The sequence below is a fragment of the Anser brachyrhynchus genome, assembly GCF_964034855.1.
Source record: "Anser brachyrhynchus genome assembly, chromosome: 2".
Classification (NCBI taxonomy): Eukaryota; Metazoa; Chordata; class Aves; order Anseriformes; family Anatidae; genus Anser; species Anser brachyrhynchus.
Window position 1 is genome coordinate 40,644,962 of NC_137695.1, and position 14,921 is coordinate 40,659,882.

General features: G+C 37.4%; 1 protein-coding gene across 3 annotated transcripts in view; it reads left to right on the top strand.

Moving 5' to 3' along the window:
- Window positions 1-14,921, top strand: part of UBE2E2 (ubiquitin conjugating enzyme E2 E2) — a 213,314-nt gene that overhangs the window by 9,575 nt on the left and 188,818 nt on the right. For all 3 annotated transcript variants that reach the window (XM_080579746.1, XM_080579745.1, XM_080579747.1), the window contains exon 3: window positions 3,497-3,547. In XM_080579746.1, coding sequence (XP_080435872.1) covers window positions 3,497-3,547 — 51 coding nt within the window. The remainder of the gene's footprint in view (window positions 1-3,496; window positions 3,548-14,921) is intronic.

The following is a 14,921-nucleotide window of genomic DNA, read 5'->3' on the forward strand; positions in this document are numbered from 1 at the left end:
GGGCTTTGATTACCAGAAAGACTTCTCTTCACTGACCCACCTCCTCCCATTCCCCCAAATATATAGAGTAGACCAGCATGTCATTAATTTAAATCTAAAGTGTGTGTGTATAATTATTTTAATTTAGAGCCCTTTTTTACTCGCTGACATAACAGTACTTACTGAGCCAGAAAATCCAAAGAAAGAAGTGTCAGAGAGGACCCTGCAAAAAATGTCATGTTGCCAGAGGCCACGCGCTCTCGCGGTGAACCCTCTGTGGTCAGCAAAGGAAATGAGGCACATCCTCTCCTATGCCAAATTCTGAAGACAACTCAATGGAGATATGAAACAAGTGCCAGAGCAGTGGAATAACTCATGCAGACAAAGGCTAACTTGCGCATCAGAGGTCTCTGTCAGTGCAGGGCTCTCCGGGATGTTATCTGGTGATTTAATTGTAACTTTGAATGCCGTGACATGTGAACAAGCTATTGCATGTCAGCCACTCTACAGAAACTGTTTATGAATGTGCTCTCAGCATGAATGCAAGGTAAATTAAAGTTGCAACAAAAGAATTGTAAGGTGTATATATTAATTTCAGTCTGGATATGCCACAGAGGAGGAGAATAAGCATGGAATACTTGTTGAGGAGTAGTTGATGGACAGTATCATATTAATGTTGCAGCTTGTTTGTGTAATAATGATAATCATGAATGAAACATCGCTTTATCTTAGATGCTTGCTAAAGCAATTAGGACTTCTGAACAAAAATAGAAAGTATCATCAGATCAATTTTTATTGCTTGAAGCAGCAAGGTGTTTTGTTCTTGCTTTCTGAATCACGGGAAAAGCTTGATCTAGGATTATTTTAGTGCTCTTGGCATTTGAAATTAGAAATTTTTTTGTTAAGCTAGAACAGAGGGAGAAAAAGAAAAGGCCCTGTACCCATTTCTTTTCAGAATGGAAAGGAAATGGACTAGGATTTAGGAGGATGATTGGAAGGTTTTTGATCTAGGGCTTAAGCTACACTTGCCAATCCATTCTTGATGTCTCATGGGCTCATTGTAATGCAATGAAATATTAACTGCTCCTATTATTATATGTAAAGCAAAAGAATTGTCCCTGACTCTGTGGAAGTTCAATACCATCACTCGCTAACTTCCCAAAAGGCAGAGAAAACAAATCAACCCATAAAACACAAAATTGAAGGAGGCTTCATGCTATTTAAGTTTTCTGTTTTGAATTTGTGATAGCATAAATTTCAAAAACATGGTAGAACTATGTCATAGACAGAAGAAATATTTTCAGCGTCTCCCACAGTTGTAGGATCTTCTTTCTCTTAAAAGGTGTAAATTGTTAGGATTGTTTAAATCCAGTGACTTTTTAAAAGAAACATAAATGTTTGGTGTGCTTAGACTTCACTAATCAGATTTTTCTTTCTAAAAAAGGTGTTGGGCTTGCAGTATTACTACAATGACTTACTGCAAATATTGATTAAGCAGCCTCTGTTTGTATCTTTACAAGAAAAAAAAAGATACTTATTGGTAAAATTCTACTTCCTGGAGATGTAAATATTTCCATGAATAGAATAAACAAATAAACATTGAATTTGTTTCTCTCTACAGGAATAACTGGTGTTTGTATGTAGGGTTGGGATGGACAGGGTTTGAAAGAAAAACTAATGTGTCTGAAAGACTGTTTTTAATCTTTTCAACAATGTTGGCTGGTCTAATAAAAGATTATTACTTCTACCTAACAATCTTGCTGATGTATGTCCTAATTATTTCAGAATGTGAATGATAAAGAGTTGGAATTTCTGGTTCCGGCCAGTTCCTCTACTGCTTTTGGTTTGTTGATTCATTACAGCCATAAAATCAACACATACTGGCATAAGGGGAATTTTGATAGTGGCTGTGAGACTCCTTAGCATGTAAGGTTGTATTTGGATCTTGACATTACGTAGAGAATTAGTGTAAACTGCTCATTTCCGTGTTATATGTGCCAGTATATGTGAATGTTTATTTTGAGATACTTTTTTTTTCTTTTCTGTATTTATGTGCAAGATGGGTGGCAGTCATTTTTAACAGGATGTGTGTGTACTTCACGTCAGACCTGAGATCTTTGGTTGTGGCTTGAGCACCTATCTCAGGAATTTGAATGGTGTTATCATTTAGGCTTTCTTTCTTAGTGTGGGGAATACAAGTAGTAGTAATCTGCTCCCGTAGTACATGAAATCTTGAGCAGGAGAAAGGGAGAAGAAAATATGGAGGGAATGCTGTCTTTCTTTTCATTCCTCCTTCTAAATGTTTGTGTTTTTGCCCAGAAATAGCAGCCTATAAAAAGGCCTTGGGGTATAGTTTATAGGGAGAGTGGCCATTGCAGTCCTGCATGTGGCACTCTAGCATATCTTTGGCAAATATAAACTCCTACAAGCTCCTTTGGGAGCTCAGTGAACTCCTACCATGTACACTTGCATTTCTATGGAGTGGGAGATACTGACTTCCATGGAGACGCTGGTATAAAGAAAAGGAGCCATATCGCCAGATGTGGTGCAGATTAAGAATTCAAGGGCTTGGCATGGTAATATAAGCCTTGTAGTACCCAGAAATCCATAAGAACTGCATTGCAGTGCCTGGAAGAACAACTCCAGCAGGGTGCCAGTAACAGGTGAGCACCGCTGTGTCGGCCTGCACTAGGCCAGTCCAGCCTCAGGCCTGTATCGGTGGCCGGGAGGATGTGGCCGAGCACATGCTCTCATGTTTGTGGATGATGGTGAACTGGGGGGAGCAGTTGGTACGGGCGAGGGTAGGGCTGCTGCTCGGAGGGACTTAGGCAGGCTGGGTTGACGGGGGACTCAAGAAATTCAACAGCATCCTGGCTGCGTTAACTGGAGCATAGTCAGTAGGTAGAGGGAATCAGTCACCCACCTTTACTCACCACTCGTTAGGCTGCATCTGCAATAACCTTTCCAGTTTGGGGCCTATTAGTACAAAGAAACAGCACGTTCAGCAGTAGGGGGGCTTCGTAGCAGCCCCCCGACACCTGCAAGGAGACTATGGAGAAGGCTGGACCAGGCTCTGTATGTCAGAGCAGGGGTGAGGATGACAGACAACAATGTTGTACTGATGGAGCAAAAAAACTCAAATGCACAGGAGATATCAAGCTAAATGTTCTGGAGAGCAAGGCAGAGGGCTGTAAGGCATATAGACAGAGGGTAAATGGAGAATTAAGGTGTATGAGAGCTGAGAACCCTGACCTGTAGGAAAAGCAGGGTTTTGTAGGTGGCTGTGCATGGAATAACTCATCCGATATTTGGGTGCTCATTTAAAAAAAAAAAAAAAGTTTGTTTTTTAGCATCTTGATCTCAAGCAGTTTCATGAAACCTTATAGCATTATCTTTCCATTAGAAATGTTAAGACATATTATTATTATTAATTGCTGTAGAAATGTTTATGAAGTTGAATGAAAAATTTTGCAAAAATAAAGTCCTGATGTCTTTTTTTTTTTTTCTCCTTCTCAAGAATTCAGAAAGAACTTGCAGAAATTACATTAGACCCTCCTCCCAACTGTAGGTAAGTTCACATGGATTTCTTTTAATTTGGAATATGGAAATGGAATATGTGGAATTGTGGAAAATACATAGAGGACAGGGGTAACTGTATCCACTCCTTTATGCTGATGAGCAGTTTTGGCATAAAAGATGACAGATAACATGTTTGCCTGCATACAAAGAATTGATGTGACATACTTCCTGGTAGCAAAAGTAATGGTAAAAACTAATGAAAAGTATGATGTGTTGATAGATACAAGGTAAAAATCAAATCATCTCTTATTTGAGGTATTAAATAGACAGCTTTTTTTTTTTTGATTCTGTGAAGTGTAATTTTGGTGGCAGTTACTGGTGTGTTTGATTCCTTTTTCTTGCAAATTGTTAACACACTGTGAATATAATGGAGAAGGAAAAATGCTACAAGCGCAAACTATTATTAATCTTCTGACTGTGTTTCTGGTGATCAATTATGATAGTGGAAACTTCCTGAAATGGAGGCTATCATCACATATGCTTCTTAATAATTACCGCTTTTTTTTAATATTTTTTTTTTGGTGAGGTATTTACTTAACGGTGTTTGTTAAATCTGCTTTGAAAGGAGTAATGAGGCAGGCCTAGAAAACCTCATTCATTGCTTTGCAGCTGGGGTGGTGTGTGATTGTTTTCAGATGTCTGTCCGGGGCTTCTTGCCCATCAGCTTGAGACGTGGTCTGTGCAGGGCATGCACGAGGGCTGCTCAGCACTGCTTGGTGAAGCCGTGCAGTGGTACTGCTGGCAGTGAGCAGTTGGGCACGGGGCAGGTGAGCAGCTCCATCCTGTCCTGCCGGCTGACTCCAGCTGATGTGGTTGCTCGCGTTTGTTCTATCGGCATGGTAAAAGGCAAGATTGATAGAAATGGCTGATTGCACGCAGCTTTTGTAATGAATCCCAGTACGTTTCAGTATCGAATTAACTAAGCAACTGGTAGTAAAAATGACAGTTGGCTTTATTGTTTTGGTCTCTTGACAAAAGCATGTGTGAGAAAATATTCTAACAAGATTTGATGTGGTTGTGCTGGGTCTCAAGATGTAAGTCAAGTGGCTACATACTAAAGCATTGCATAGCAAAGTAGCCTTGTAATAATAGCATTCAAAGAGTATTTCAGTCAATTAGGATGAACAGTTCTTTGCTAGATGAAATATTTTAATAGCTAAGCTGTTCTGTCATACTTACGACTGTGTGCGATTCCAATCACTTCAAAGCTGTTTCAAACGGCAGGTCTTTACTTAGGTGTTGATGACTGATGCCTATTAGTGGATTGATTTGCTGAGATGAATATGAAACTTCAGTCTGTTGTAGAAGAATGCGTATGTCTTTGAACTGAGTCTAGAAGACTTATAGTTTTTACAGCAGTAGCATTTGTTCTGGTTTTCTGAATCCTTCCCTTGTAACAAAGCAGTTTTTTCAGTGTACAAAATACTGTTGTTTGCTTTTCTTTTGCTAGCAAATGTAAACTGAGCATTGGCTGTCTTAGTAGAAAGCCCTTTGGTGACTTGCAGTTAAAAAAAAAAAAGTGAGCTGCAGATTTCCTGTTTTGCTTTGTTTTTGAATTATTTACACTAATGATAAAATAGCAATGAAATGCACTGCATGATGCTGTTTTGCAAAATCAAAAAATTGCATCTAACTTAGTGTCTGCTGTGATCCTGATAGATAACCATTAGTAATTTTACTATTAGCAAATATGTTTTATAGTCGATTCGGAATTACTTCATTTAGTTTTATGCTCTGTTGACACAGTCTAAACAGTGTTTTCATTTGAACTTCATCTATTTTCTATTATAGTTAAACATTACAAAATAAATATATCAGCCAGACATGGTTCTTTAGCATAATGAAGAAAGCCAAGCTGCAATAGACTATCTCTTACCCTAAAGTATTGACACATACTTTCTTGTTTTTAGTAGAAGTTAGGTCATTGTTATAAGTGGTGGTATCTTTTCAGTTAAGAAGTTACATTTCATAAAAATAAGTTCCTTACAAATTAAGGCTGCTTGAAATGGTTGCAATTCCAGCCTCCCTTCACTATGTGTCCTTTCTTATTTCAGTGGGGAATTTTATATATAAAATAAATCATGCTTGGGCAATAGCTATCTGATAAAGCTCCAAACTAAATGTCACCAGATGCAAAGGAAAACGTCAAAATTCACGAATACTATCTAAGCAGGTTCTTAGGAACTTTTGATACTCAGGATATTGAGCTGAATTGGAACTTGGGTGGAATATCGCAAGATATGCTGGAAGACTTCCAGTTAACTACAGCAAGCCAAACCTTCGTGTTTGTCTCTTTCTGGGAGGAAAAAAAAAAGAAAATGGAACAATTTCTCTAGTACAGTAGCATCTCTTAATGGCATGGTAGGCTACCGAGTCGATACAAGCTCCAAGGGAGTTGCAGCTTCCACTTCTGCGGCAGCTGCAATGTTAACACTTCCCCCGCCTCATCCCCCCAAAAAGAATAGGCTATATAATCTTCTTGTTTGCCTGAAAGACAAAAAAAAAAAAAAGTCTTGCTTGCACATGTGCTTTGTAATTGGCAGATTATCACTGCTGTGACTTGCAGCATCTTTTTCCAAAACTATGGAAAGCTGTGTATTTCAGAATTCATTTAAAAAATAATAAAAAAAACCCTATCACATCCCTCTTTAAAAGAGGATTTAATCTCATAAGAAGTCAGGGTTGCCTGTTTCCCTCAGTAATGTATTTTGTATGCTGTAGTTTGTGTTCTGGCAATAAAAGGAGTCCTGTTGACAAACTTTGGATCATTCCCCAGGACCGAGAATATATAATGTACTAAGTGTCAGAAAGTCAGGTCAGGGGGTGTGTGGGAGTTGAGCGGTGTAATCATTGCTATTTTCGGAGGAAGGCATGTAAAATAAAGTCTGTTATACATCACGTTTTACAGAAAGAACTGGATGTTTTCTGGTATGTGTTCCCCCCCTTTTGTGCAGAGCTTAATTTACTGTCAAGGAGAGTCATGAATGCTAAGCAGGTACGTTTGTATTTTAAATCAGCAGCATTGTGACATTTTAGTTTGTCAGGAAACAATATAGCTAAATTGTAGAGATTTTGCAGCCTGCTCTCTTTTTTTTTTTTTTCCTTCTCACTGAAACACCACAACTTGATTGCTGAAAATGTTGCGCATCTGATACCTCAGAGTAATACAGAGTATACCTTTTCTCACAGGTGATTTAAAAACAAACAAACAAAAAAAAAACAACTAATCTTTCAGTATCATTTTCATATGTTGCACTGCTAGAATATAGGACTAGTTGGGAATTTCTGTAGCTAAAATAATGCCATTTAAAACTTTCCTATATTTTGAACAGCATCTTGTCAAAGACAGCAGATATCAGAATACACCTATTGTCAGCATTGTATACTATTTCCCTTCTTGCTGGCAAGAGAACATCTCTGTGGCAACTAATACCAATTGGTTACATGGGAAAATAATATCTGGAAAGCATTTCATGTATTTTTAGCTTCTTTCAATCTGAACTTAACAGCTGGAAACAAGGAGAGCCAGCATAAAGCGAATAGCAGCTCTCTGTGGACAACATTTGGAGCAACTGCTCAGAATTTTCCTATTAAGTCATTGTTGTTACCGATCTTCCTCTGTGTTTTCTTTTGATGTCCTCTGCAATAGGTGTCACCGTCCTTCTCTTTTCTGTGTATTTACTGCAATTCTTTTTATGTGTATTCATTTTATTTCCTTTTCCCTGTAGCAATATGGGTGATGCTTGAGGCTCAGAAATAGACTTTAAGCAGCTGTGTAGCTTAGTGGACAAAATGACTGATACACGTTCCAAAATAATCAATTTAACACCCTGCATGTAGCTTTATCTCTTCTATTCGTTTGGAATCATTACATTAATTCATTGCTTCTTATGCTGTCCGCAAAACTGACAAACAACCAACATATCTGACCGTCGTATTTCAGCTCTGAAAGCCAATCACACTGAAAAGATTGCTAAAACTCAGTTCTTCTTGGGGTGATATAGAGAGGAGTCAAGTGGAGCGGGAAAATTATTTGACTTGGTTTAGGGGAAGAGGTCAGTGTGCCTCATGCATGCCTCTTGTGCTATTAATGACTACATTAAGGCTGACATTCCTGTTCAATATTGCTCTGGCTCTGTTTTTGTTAAAATGGTGAGGCCATGATCTTCACAACTCTAAGGGATTATGTGAATCCCGTCAATCTAAGTTCTTCTCTTGGGGCCATTTGTTTAAGCTCTTGCCTCATAGTACTTTAAAGCTAAGGAGATGGCACGTGTCAGGAGCAGAAAACAAACGTTAGCACGATTTCATAGGAAGACCAGAGGGAAAGGACTGTCAGCATTGCTCCCCAATGCAGAGTGATAGAAGTGCAAGGAGTTAGAGCAGCAGGTACGGTCACTATCTGTCATGCTACCCTGGCCTACCCAATTCTCCTTCATTACCTCTTGCTCAAGGAGATCTTCCCCATGTGCATACACCCATCTCAATCATGGATGCTCACATTGCTTTACAATGTGAGCAAATAGATGCCTTACTGTTTTTTGATCTGGTTTTGTTTGTTTTGTTTTAGATCTTGTGCTCATGACATCAGTTTCTTCTGGTAGGGATTTCATTGAAGGAGAACCTGGGTGCCAAATTCAAGTGGGGAAAAAAAAATCCCTCAAGATGTAGCAGCTTATATCTCTATTTTAAAATAAACTGCTCTCAGTGACTTTGATTGTTTTAGTTAAGGATGCATCACTTTGTTGCCACAGGCACATGACTGTGATGCATGTGATGCTAATGTGTGAGCAAGATGAAAACGGGAATAAGGAATGCTTTCTTTGAACATTTTTCTTCACAAGCATTTCCAGCTTCCTTGGCATAAATCTGGGCTCTCTTCCTGTTACGTTACATTACCCGTGGAGTTTACCTTCTGCCTATGTAGGCTTACTTTGATCTGCAGCTAATTTCCTATAACCTTTTAGAGAAAGTGTGACACAAAACTATATATAACTTCTCCTGGCTGGACCTCTTCAGAATTTATAGCAAATAGCAAAAATTCATCAAAAAGATGAGCCTCAGAGCGGTGATGTTAATGCTCAGGATCCCGTTGTTTTAAATCTATGAAGTATCAACATTCATTTGAGGGTAAAAGAATGAATGTAAAACCTTTTTGAGTGCCATTGCAACTGCTTTATTTTTTAATGTTGATTCCCTTTCTGCTTCAAAAGCAGCAAGGAACATATCCTAAGAACAAGTAAATTGATGATTGCACTGGGATTATATTTTATAATAGCAACTGTATTATATTTTATCACTTGAGTTTGCCTGTTTTTTTATAACTATTATTTTGGATTTATTACCATGATATTCTGAAGTACCTTGGATGAAAAGGGTCAAGTTACATTTTAATATATAATCTTTTAATTCCTTTAGCTATTTTCTTTTAGGACAATACAGGAAAGTGTCAGATGTGCCTTAAGGTCTGAAATATGCAGCTCTACTAAAACATGTTTTAAAAAAATATCTGTTTTTGACTGTTGAAATGACCTTTTGATGGAGTATTGTTCTTGAAGTATCTGTTATTAAAAATAATGCATGCATGTTTCTTTTTGTGGGTTTTCCATGAGTCAAGATGCACTGTACTTAAATATCTAAAATATAGCTGATGTTTCTTAGTGATCTGATATCTTGGAAAATGTATGTTTGAGATGAAAAAGTACTAGACAGCACTGTGCTGGCCACTGCCCTTCCCTTTCATAGGTGTAAGATAGCAAAGAAACAAATTACATATTTTTTTTAATTTAATAAACTAATGTTTGAATCTCCACTTGAGTCATTTTCTGCTTGCTGTAGAGGGGGTGATTTTAGGATTGGCTAGAGGTAGCCCTCAAAAGCTGCAGGATCCGTTGCAGGCATTGGTGGCTAGAAGCCTAAGCAACCCTTAAAGAAGACCACTGGGGAGAGAGGAGGGGCGGGGGGAGCAGTAAAGGGATCCTGCCGCTGGCTGCTTGCCAGAACTAGCAACTTCACTCACCCATGACAAAACAAGGAACAGGCTGACAGCACCCATGGGTACCTCCTGGTGTAACAATACCACTGTATTATTCCCGCCAGTTCTGCCAGTTTTCCAATGGTGACCCCTTCTCTCCTAGAAGGAAAAGAGAAAACTGTATTAGCAAAGAATGAAAATAGTTCAGCAAGCATTGTGTTAGTGTACATTTGGAAGAACAAGGGGATGCCATAACTTGTTCCCTGGAACAGCTGAACCAGAAGTATGGGTGGAGATTTGGATGTAATGAGGGGGTCATGATGATTGCCCGTTCTTTGAAGCAGAAAAAGACATGCAAGTGCCCAGAAAGGAGTTTATAGGGGACATGGAAGGATCCATGGATCCTTAATATTTGTAGTGTGTTTAGTGTACAAGAGAATTAAAGCTCTAGTTTAAACTCAAGTATTGGGAGGGTGGAGTGGATGATTATACCAAGGGTAAAATAAAGTAAAACAAAAAAACACTCTAATATTTATGGTGCAGAAAATCCTGAACAGAGAAATTTTTCTTCCAGTGGGTTTATATCTGGTTCAACTTGTCTTTGTAAGCTACCCTGTTAGGAAGTATAACAAGGACAGTCCTCAATGCTTTCTGGTCCAGAATTTTTCAGACTACCTTCCATAGACATTGCTTTTGGCCTCTTATTTACCTGAAGAAAAACTTTTCCTGCCATCCTGAACGTGGTTTATAGCATAAAAATGATATTGTATGCATATGTTTTTGTAATCTCTTCAATACAGCCATCATAAAACACCAAAAACCAATGTCTCCCCACCAAAACCTAAAATAAGTGTGTCAAATAAACAGTCATTGCTTGCCAGCAAGGGAAACAAAACCATGTTGGCTGAGACTTTGCCTTGTTGTTAGGAGACTTGGTAAAGAAGTAGTTATATTTGTAGCTTTTAAATTCAGTTAGCTGTTTCTGTGGTGCTTTTTTTCTATTTTTTTCTAAATGTAGTCTAGTGTTTTGTATGAAAACCACATAAGAGTCAATTTCTTTGCAGAAATTTGATAGAGCAGAGTTATTTGGAAGTGACTGTAGTAAGTATTGTTGCACTGAACAAGCAGTTACTTACATTTCATAATAATCATGTAAGAAACATGCTTTTATTAGCAACTCATTACCCTTTAGTAAATTACTCATTATTGAATAAATGGGGGAAATGGAAGGTACTTTGTCTGTTGGTTAGGACTGACAGCATTACTGATAATGAAGTATTTGTTTCCTTAAATAAATGGCACAATCTCAGAAGCGCCGAATACTGTTGAGTTCAGTACGCCCACATTTGATCAGAATTTGAATTCTGATCTTTAAAGTAATACTGTAAAAATATTTCCTTTTTAAGAAAACTTTAAAAAGGCACGTAAAAAAGTCATGTTATTTCCTGAATGCCATTGTGTATCTTTTATGTCTGCGAAAGAAAAACTAATGATTTTTTTTCCTTTGGGAATCTTAATAAATAAATAACTAAATAAATCTTTCTCAGTTTCAACACCACGATTCTGCAGCTTTTTAACAGCTGTTAACTTGCATACTTTATTCTTTCATCTCTTTGCTTGTTTTGTTTGTTTGTTTGTTTTTACATAGGCATGACAGTCTAAGGCAATGCTGTAATTTGTCTTTTATTCTTAATATACGCTAAATGTTTACAGATTTACAATTAATAGTCTAATGAAATAGTTTTCCAAAATCTCCTAGCAGGCAAGCTGCAGTTTAAGAATAAAAAGTCATGAACTAATAACAGAGCAGGCTTTACAGCCTTTCGGGAACAAACTATGAAATTGATCTGGGTGCTGTTTTCTTGGTGTGCAATAAAACTTATTTATGCTGTAGTTACACATTTGCAGCTTTGTTACAAGCTTTTTGGGGTATCTAATTGGCTACAGCTTTGAATCATATCATAACACATGCCAAATGTTGCTAATTACAATTAAGATATCTACTTGAAATAATCTTTGTTTTCATTTTCTCTGACAATTTATTTTTTCACTTATTTACATGCCTTTAATTTTTCATTTTAACAGTTCTTGCAGCACTTTAATTTATTTTTGTTTCAAAGCTGTGGAATTGGATTAAACAGGGTTTTTTAAACACTTCCATGTTGCTTGGAAAGAAGCCAGTTACTGTGTATCGGCTTAATAGAAACCATGCTTAGCAGCGCCTCACATATGGCAGCTCATGTTTGTGTGGTAAGGCATTATGTATTTTAAATATTACCTTTTATATGATAGTCAAATTTATGCCAGAATCTGAAGTTTCCTCTGATTAATGTTAACAAAAATAGCAGAGAGCCAACTGTTTCTGTTTTTTACAGAGAAATATGTAATTAAATACATGATTTACTGTCTGCTATGCACAAAAGCCGTATTTATGTGGCCTTTATTAACTTGAGATGCATGCAGTGCCTCGAGAAGGCTATAGGTGAGTGATAATATGCTTTCTTGATGTTTGTAGCCTTTTAATGCTGTAAACATTGTGGAGGCTGAGATGTTGATTCTCTAGCTAAGACTAAAATAGAAGGGTTTGTACCTAATTTAGGAGATTGAGTTATATTTGAAGAATAGGCTGTCCTCTGTTACATCAATTACTCTTTCAGTAACACCTGACACAGCTGACAACTTAGAGCTTACATCTTTCATGTTTATTTTTTAAGTTTAAAGCTTAGCATAACAGTTATGAAACCTGGACCTTAGTATGGCCTTTTTGAAATTTAGAGCTTTTAAAAGCATTTGTTCTAAATTGCCTGAATATAGATAGTCTTCTTATATAAAATCCAGTAGTGTCTCTTCATACAGAAATTTGTTTAGCTGAAAATGATGATATTGTTCAGTGGAGAAATAACCAAAAATTTCATTCTTTTGAAATTATTGCATTCCTTTTAGTATAGGTCCACTTTTATGAGAGTAGGGCTTTTTATATCTTCATGATTAGATGATATTCAATTTAACTTTTGTTGGGGAATCATTGACAGTAATGACCACTGAAAATCTATGTTCTGAATCTAAGAAAGGTGATTATCCTTCTTATTATAATTTTAAAACTGCCAAAGAAGATTCTTTTTTTTTCCCCTATAACACCAGGGCTGTATTTAATACATCTGTTGTAATTACATGGATAATGCATAAAAACATGTAGTAACAAATTAGATTTATTTTACATTTTACCGTGTTCTAATGCAAAAATGACAAAATTAATGTTTTATTACACTAACTTGTAATTAGTCTGCTAACAAGTAAGAAGGCAGTGTCTAGGACTTTATACTACTGAGCAAAAGAGAGATTTTTGAGTCCTGTTTTACCATAGATGTGATCCATAGAACTTAAAAATGCTGTGCACATATTATTTGGTACCTTGGGTAGCCTGCATAAGACAAATAAATATATGTATTACCTGTAAAATTAGGCGTGTTATATCCCTTCAAAATTGTATGGATAGCATGCGAGTAATGCATTTAATTTCAGAGAAGTTTATGAATGAAGTATTAGATGTCCGCCTAGCACAGAATTTCAGATTTCTTGATTACAAATAACTGGTTGTTAGGCTCATGGCTGTGGTATTTAGGCTAGGGTTGCAAACCTGAAAAAAAAATCAGTTTCAAATGTGGGGCTTGCAGCCAGAGTGGCTTCACAGGAAAGCCAGTTTCAGAATTAAGGTTAATGCAGCACTAGTTGGTGTAGTAACAGACAGTAACAGTGGGTGGGATTTGCTAAAGTTTCTAGGTTAAGCCACTGGCTGGAGTTAACTGGACTTAATCGTTGCACAGAAATTTAGCTGAAGTCTCCAGTGTGAAAATGGACTGTTCCCCTTATTTCAGATTTTGCTGGGTAGCTTGAAACAAGTGGCATTCTTGATTGAATTGCTTTATAGAAGCATGTCTGGCTTCTGACTATTAGACAGGCATTAGCATTGATCCATGTTATACTGGGATAAGTTCACTTTTCTGCAGCAAGCATTGTAGGAAACATCCTGGCTTGCTCATTCACAATTCTTTGTGGGAGCATGGGCACTGTTATCTCCCACCCAGGAGGAGTGACTTTGGCTGGGTCAGCAACACACCTGCTTATACCTAATCTGCCACGGTGCTTGCCAAAAATGATCTCCTGGGGTCACTTTGTGCCGAAGGTACAAAGAGCATGTTCTTCATCTTGCCTTTCTCTTTCCTGAGGTTCTTGGATAAGGTCTGCTGTAATTTGGCTCAAAGTTAGTAGCTATCTCTAGGGGGGAGGAAAAAAAAAAAAAAAAAAAGAAATACCAACACCTGCTTGGCCCCCAATTAGCTGTTTGTCTTAATTATTTGTGTTCTGTTGCAGATAAAATAAGACCTGTCTATAAAATATTTGTGAAAGAGAGCTTGCTTCACTGCCATATCTTATTCACAGGGATGTCCTGTCGGTAGCAGTGAGAGCAGTAAAACAGTTTGACACACAGTGCATACGTTACAGAAATGAAGTGTCATATCAAAAATGGCTGTAAACATTTTCACAGTCCCTTGTCATTGCAAGTTTGAAGGTGGGAAATTTTTAGAGAGGATGACTATTTTCTTCCTTCCTTCCACGTCTGGGGTGCCTTAGAAGGGAAGAAGCATCTATATAATGTGGTATCACAACGGGCTGTTGTGGACACAACTACTGTAATCTGTCTATCTGGGTATACCCTCCACAGTTTGATCTGGCATTAACTGAATTATAGGTCTTCTGATTTGAAAGCTGTAGTTGTGAACAAAAAGATCAGGTGATCAACGCTATCGTTGGGATGGGAAACTGTCTAGCTGATAGGCGTCATGTTATCAACTTGAAAATCTCATTTGGGTCTGGAATTACTGTATTGTAAATCAGATTTAAATTCATGATTGAAGTATAATGACCTATTGCATTACAAACCTCCCTGAGAGATACTTAATTAATAATGTATATTAACTGTGAGTGTTTAGGCATACATGTATGGCATACATTTTCAAGTAGCCACAAACACAGCCTCAGAAGCCCACAGTGTGAGGGCTCTAGGATGACGCATTTCTAAACTACTCTACAACAACCTGCTTTGCTCCTTGCTGAACACAAATAGCTGAGGGATGACAGCTATCTCAGTTTCAGTAGAATCTTTATGATTTATATGATAATGATAATTCTATTCAGCTGCCAGTACAGAGCACTTTGCAGACTGATATCAAGGTTAATTGTCACTTTGAGAAGAAGTGAAGCACAGTCTGCCAACCTGATGCTCTGCTCAACTGAGAAAGATAATTGTTATTCAAGTAGTATTTAAATGAGCTCAAATGCTGATAAATACACAACCAAAATATTTTATTTTTTTCCTCTCATGTTCATT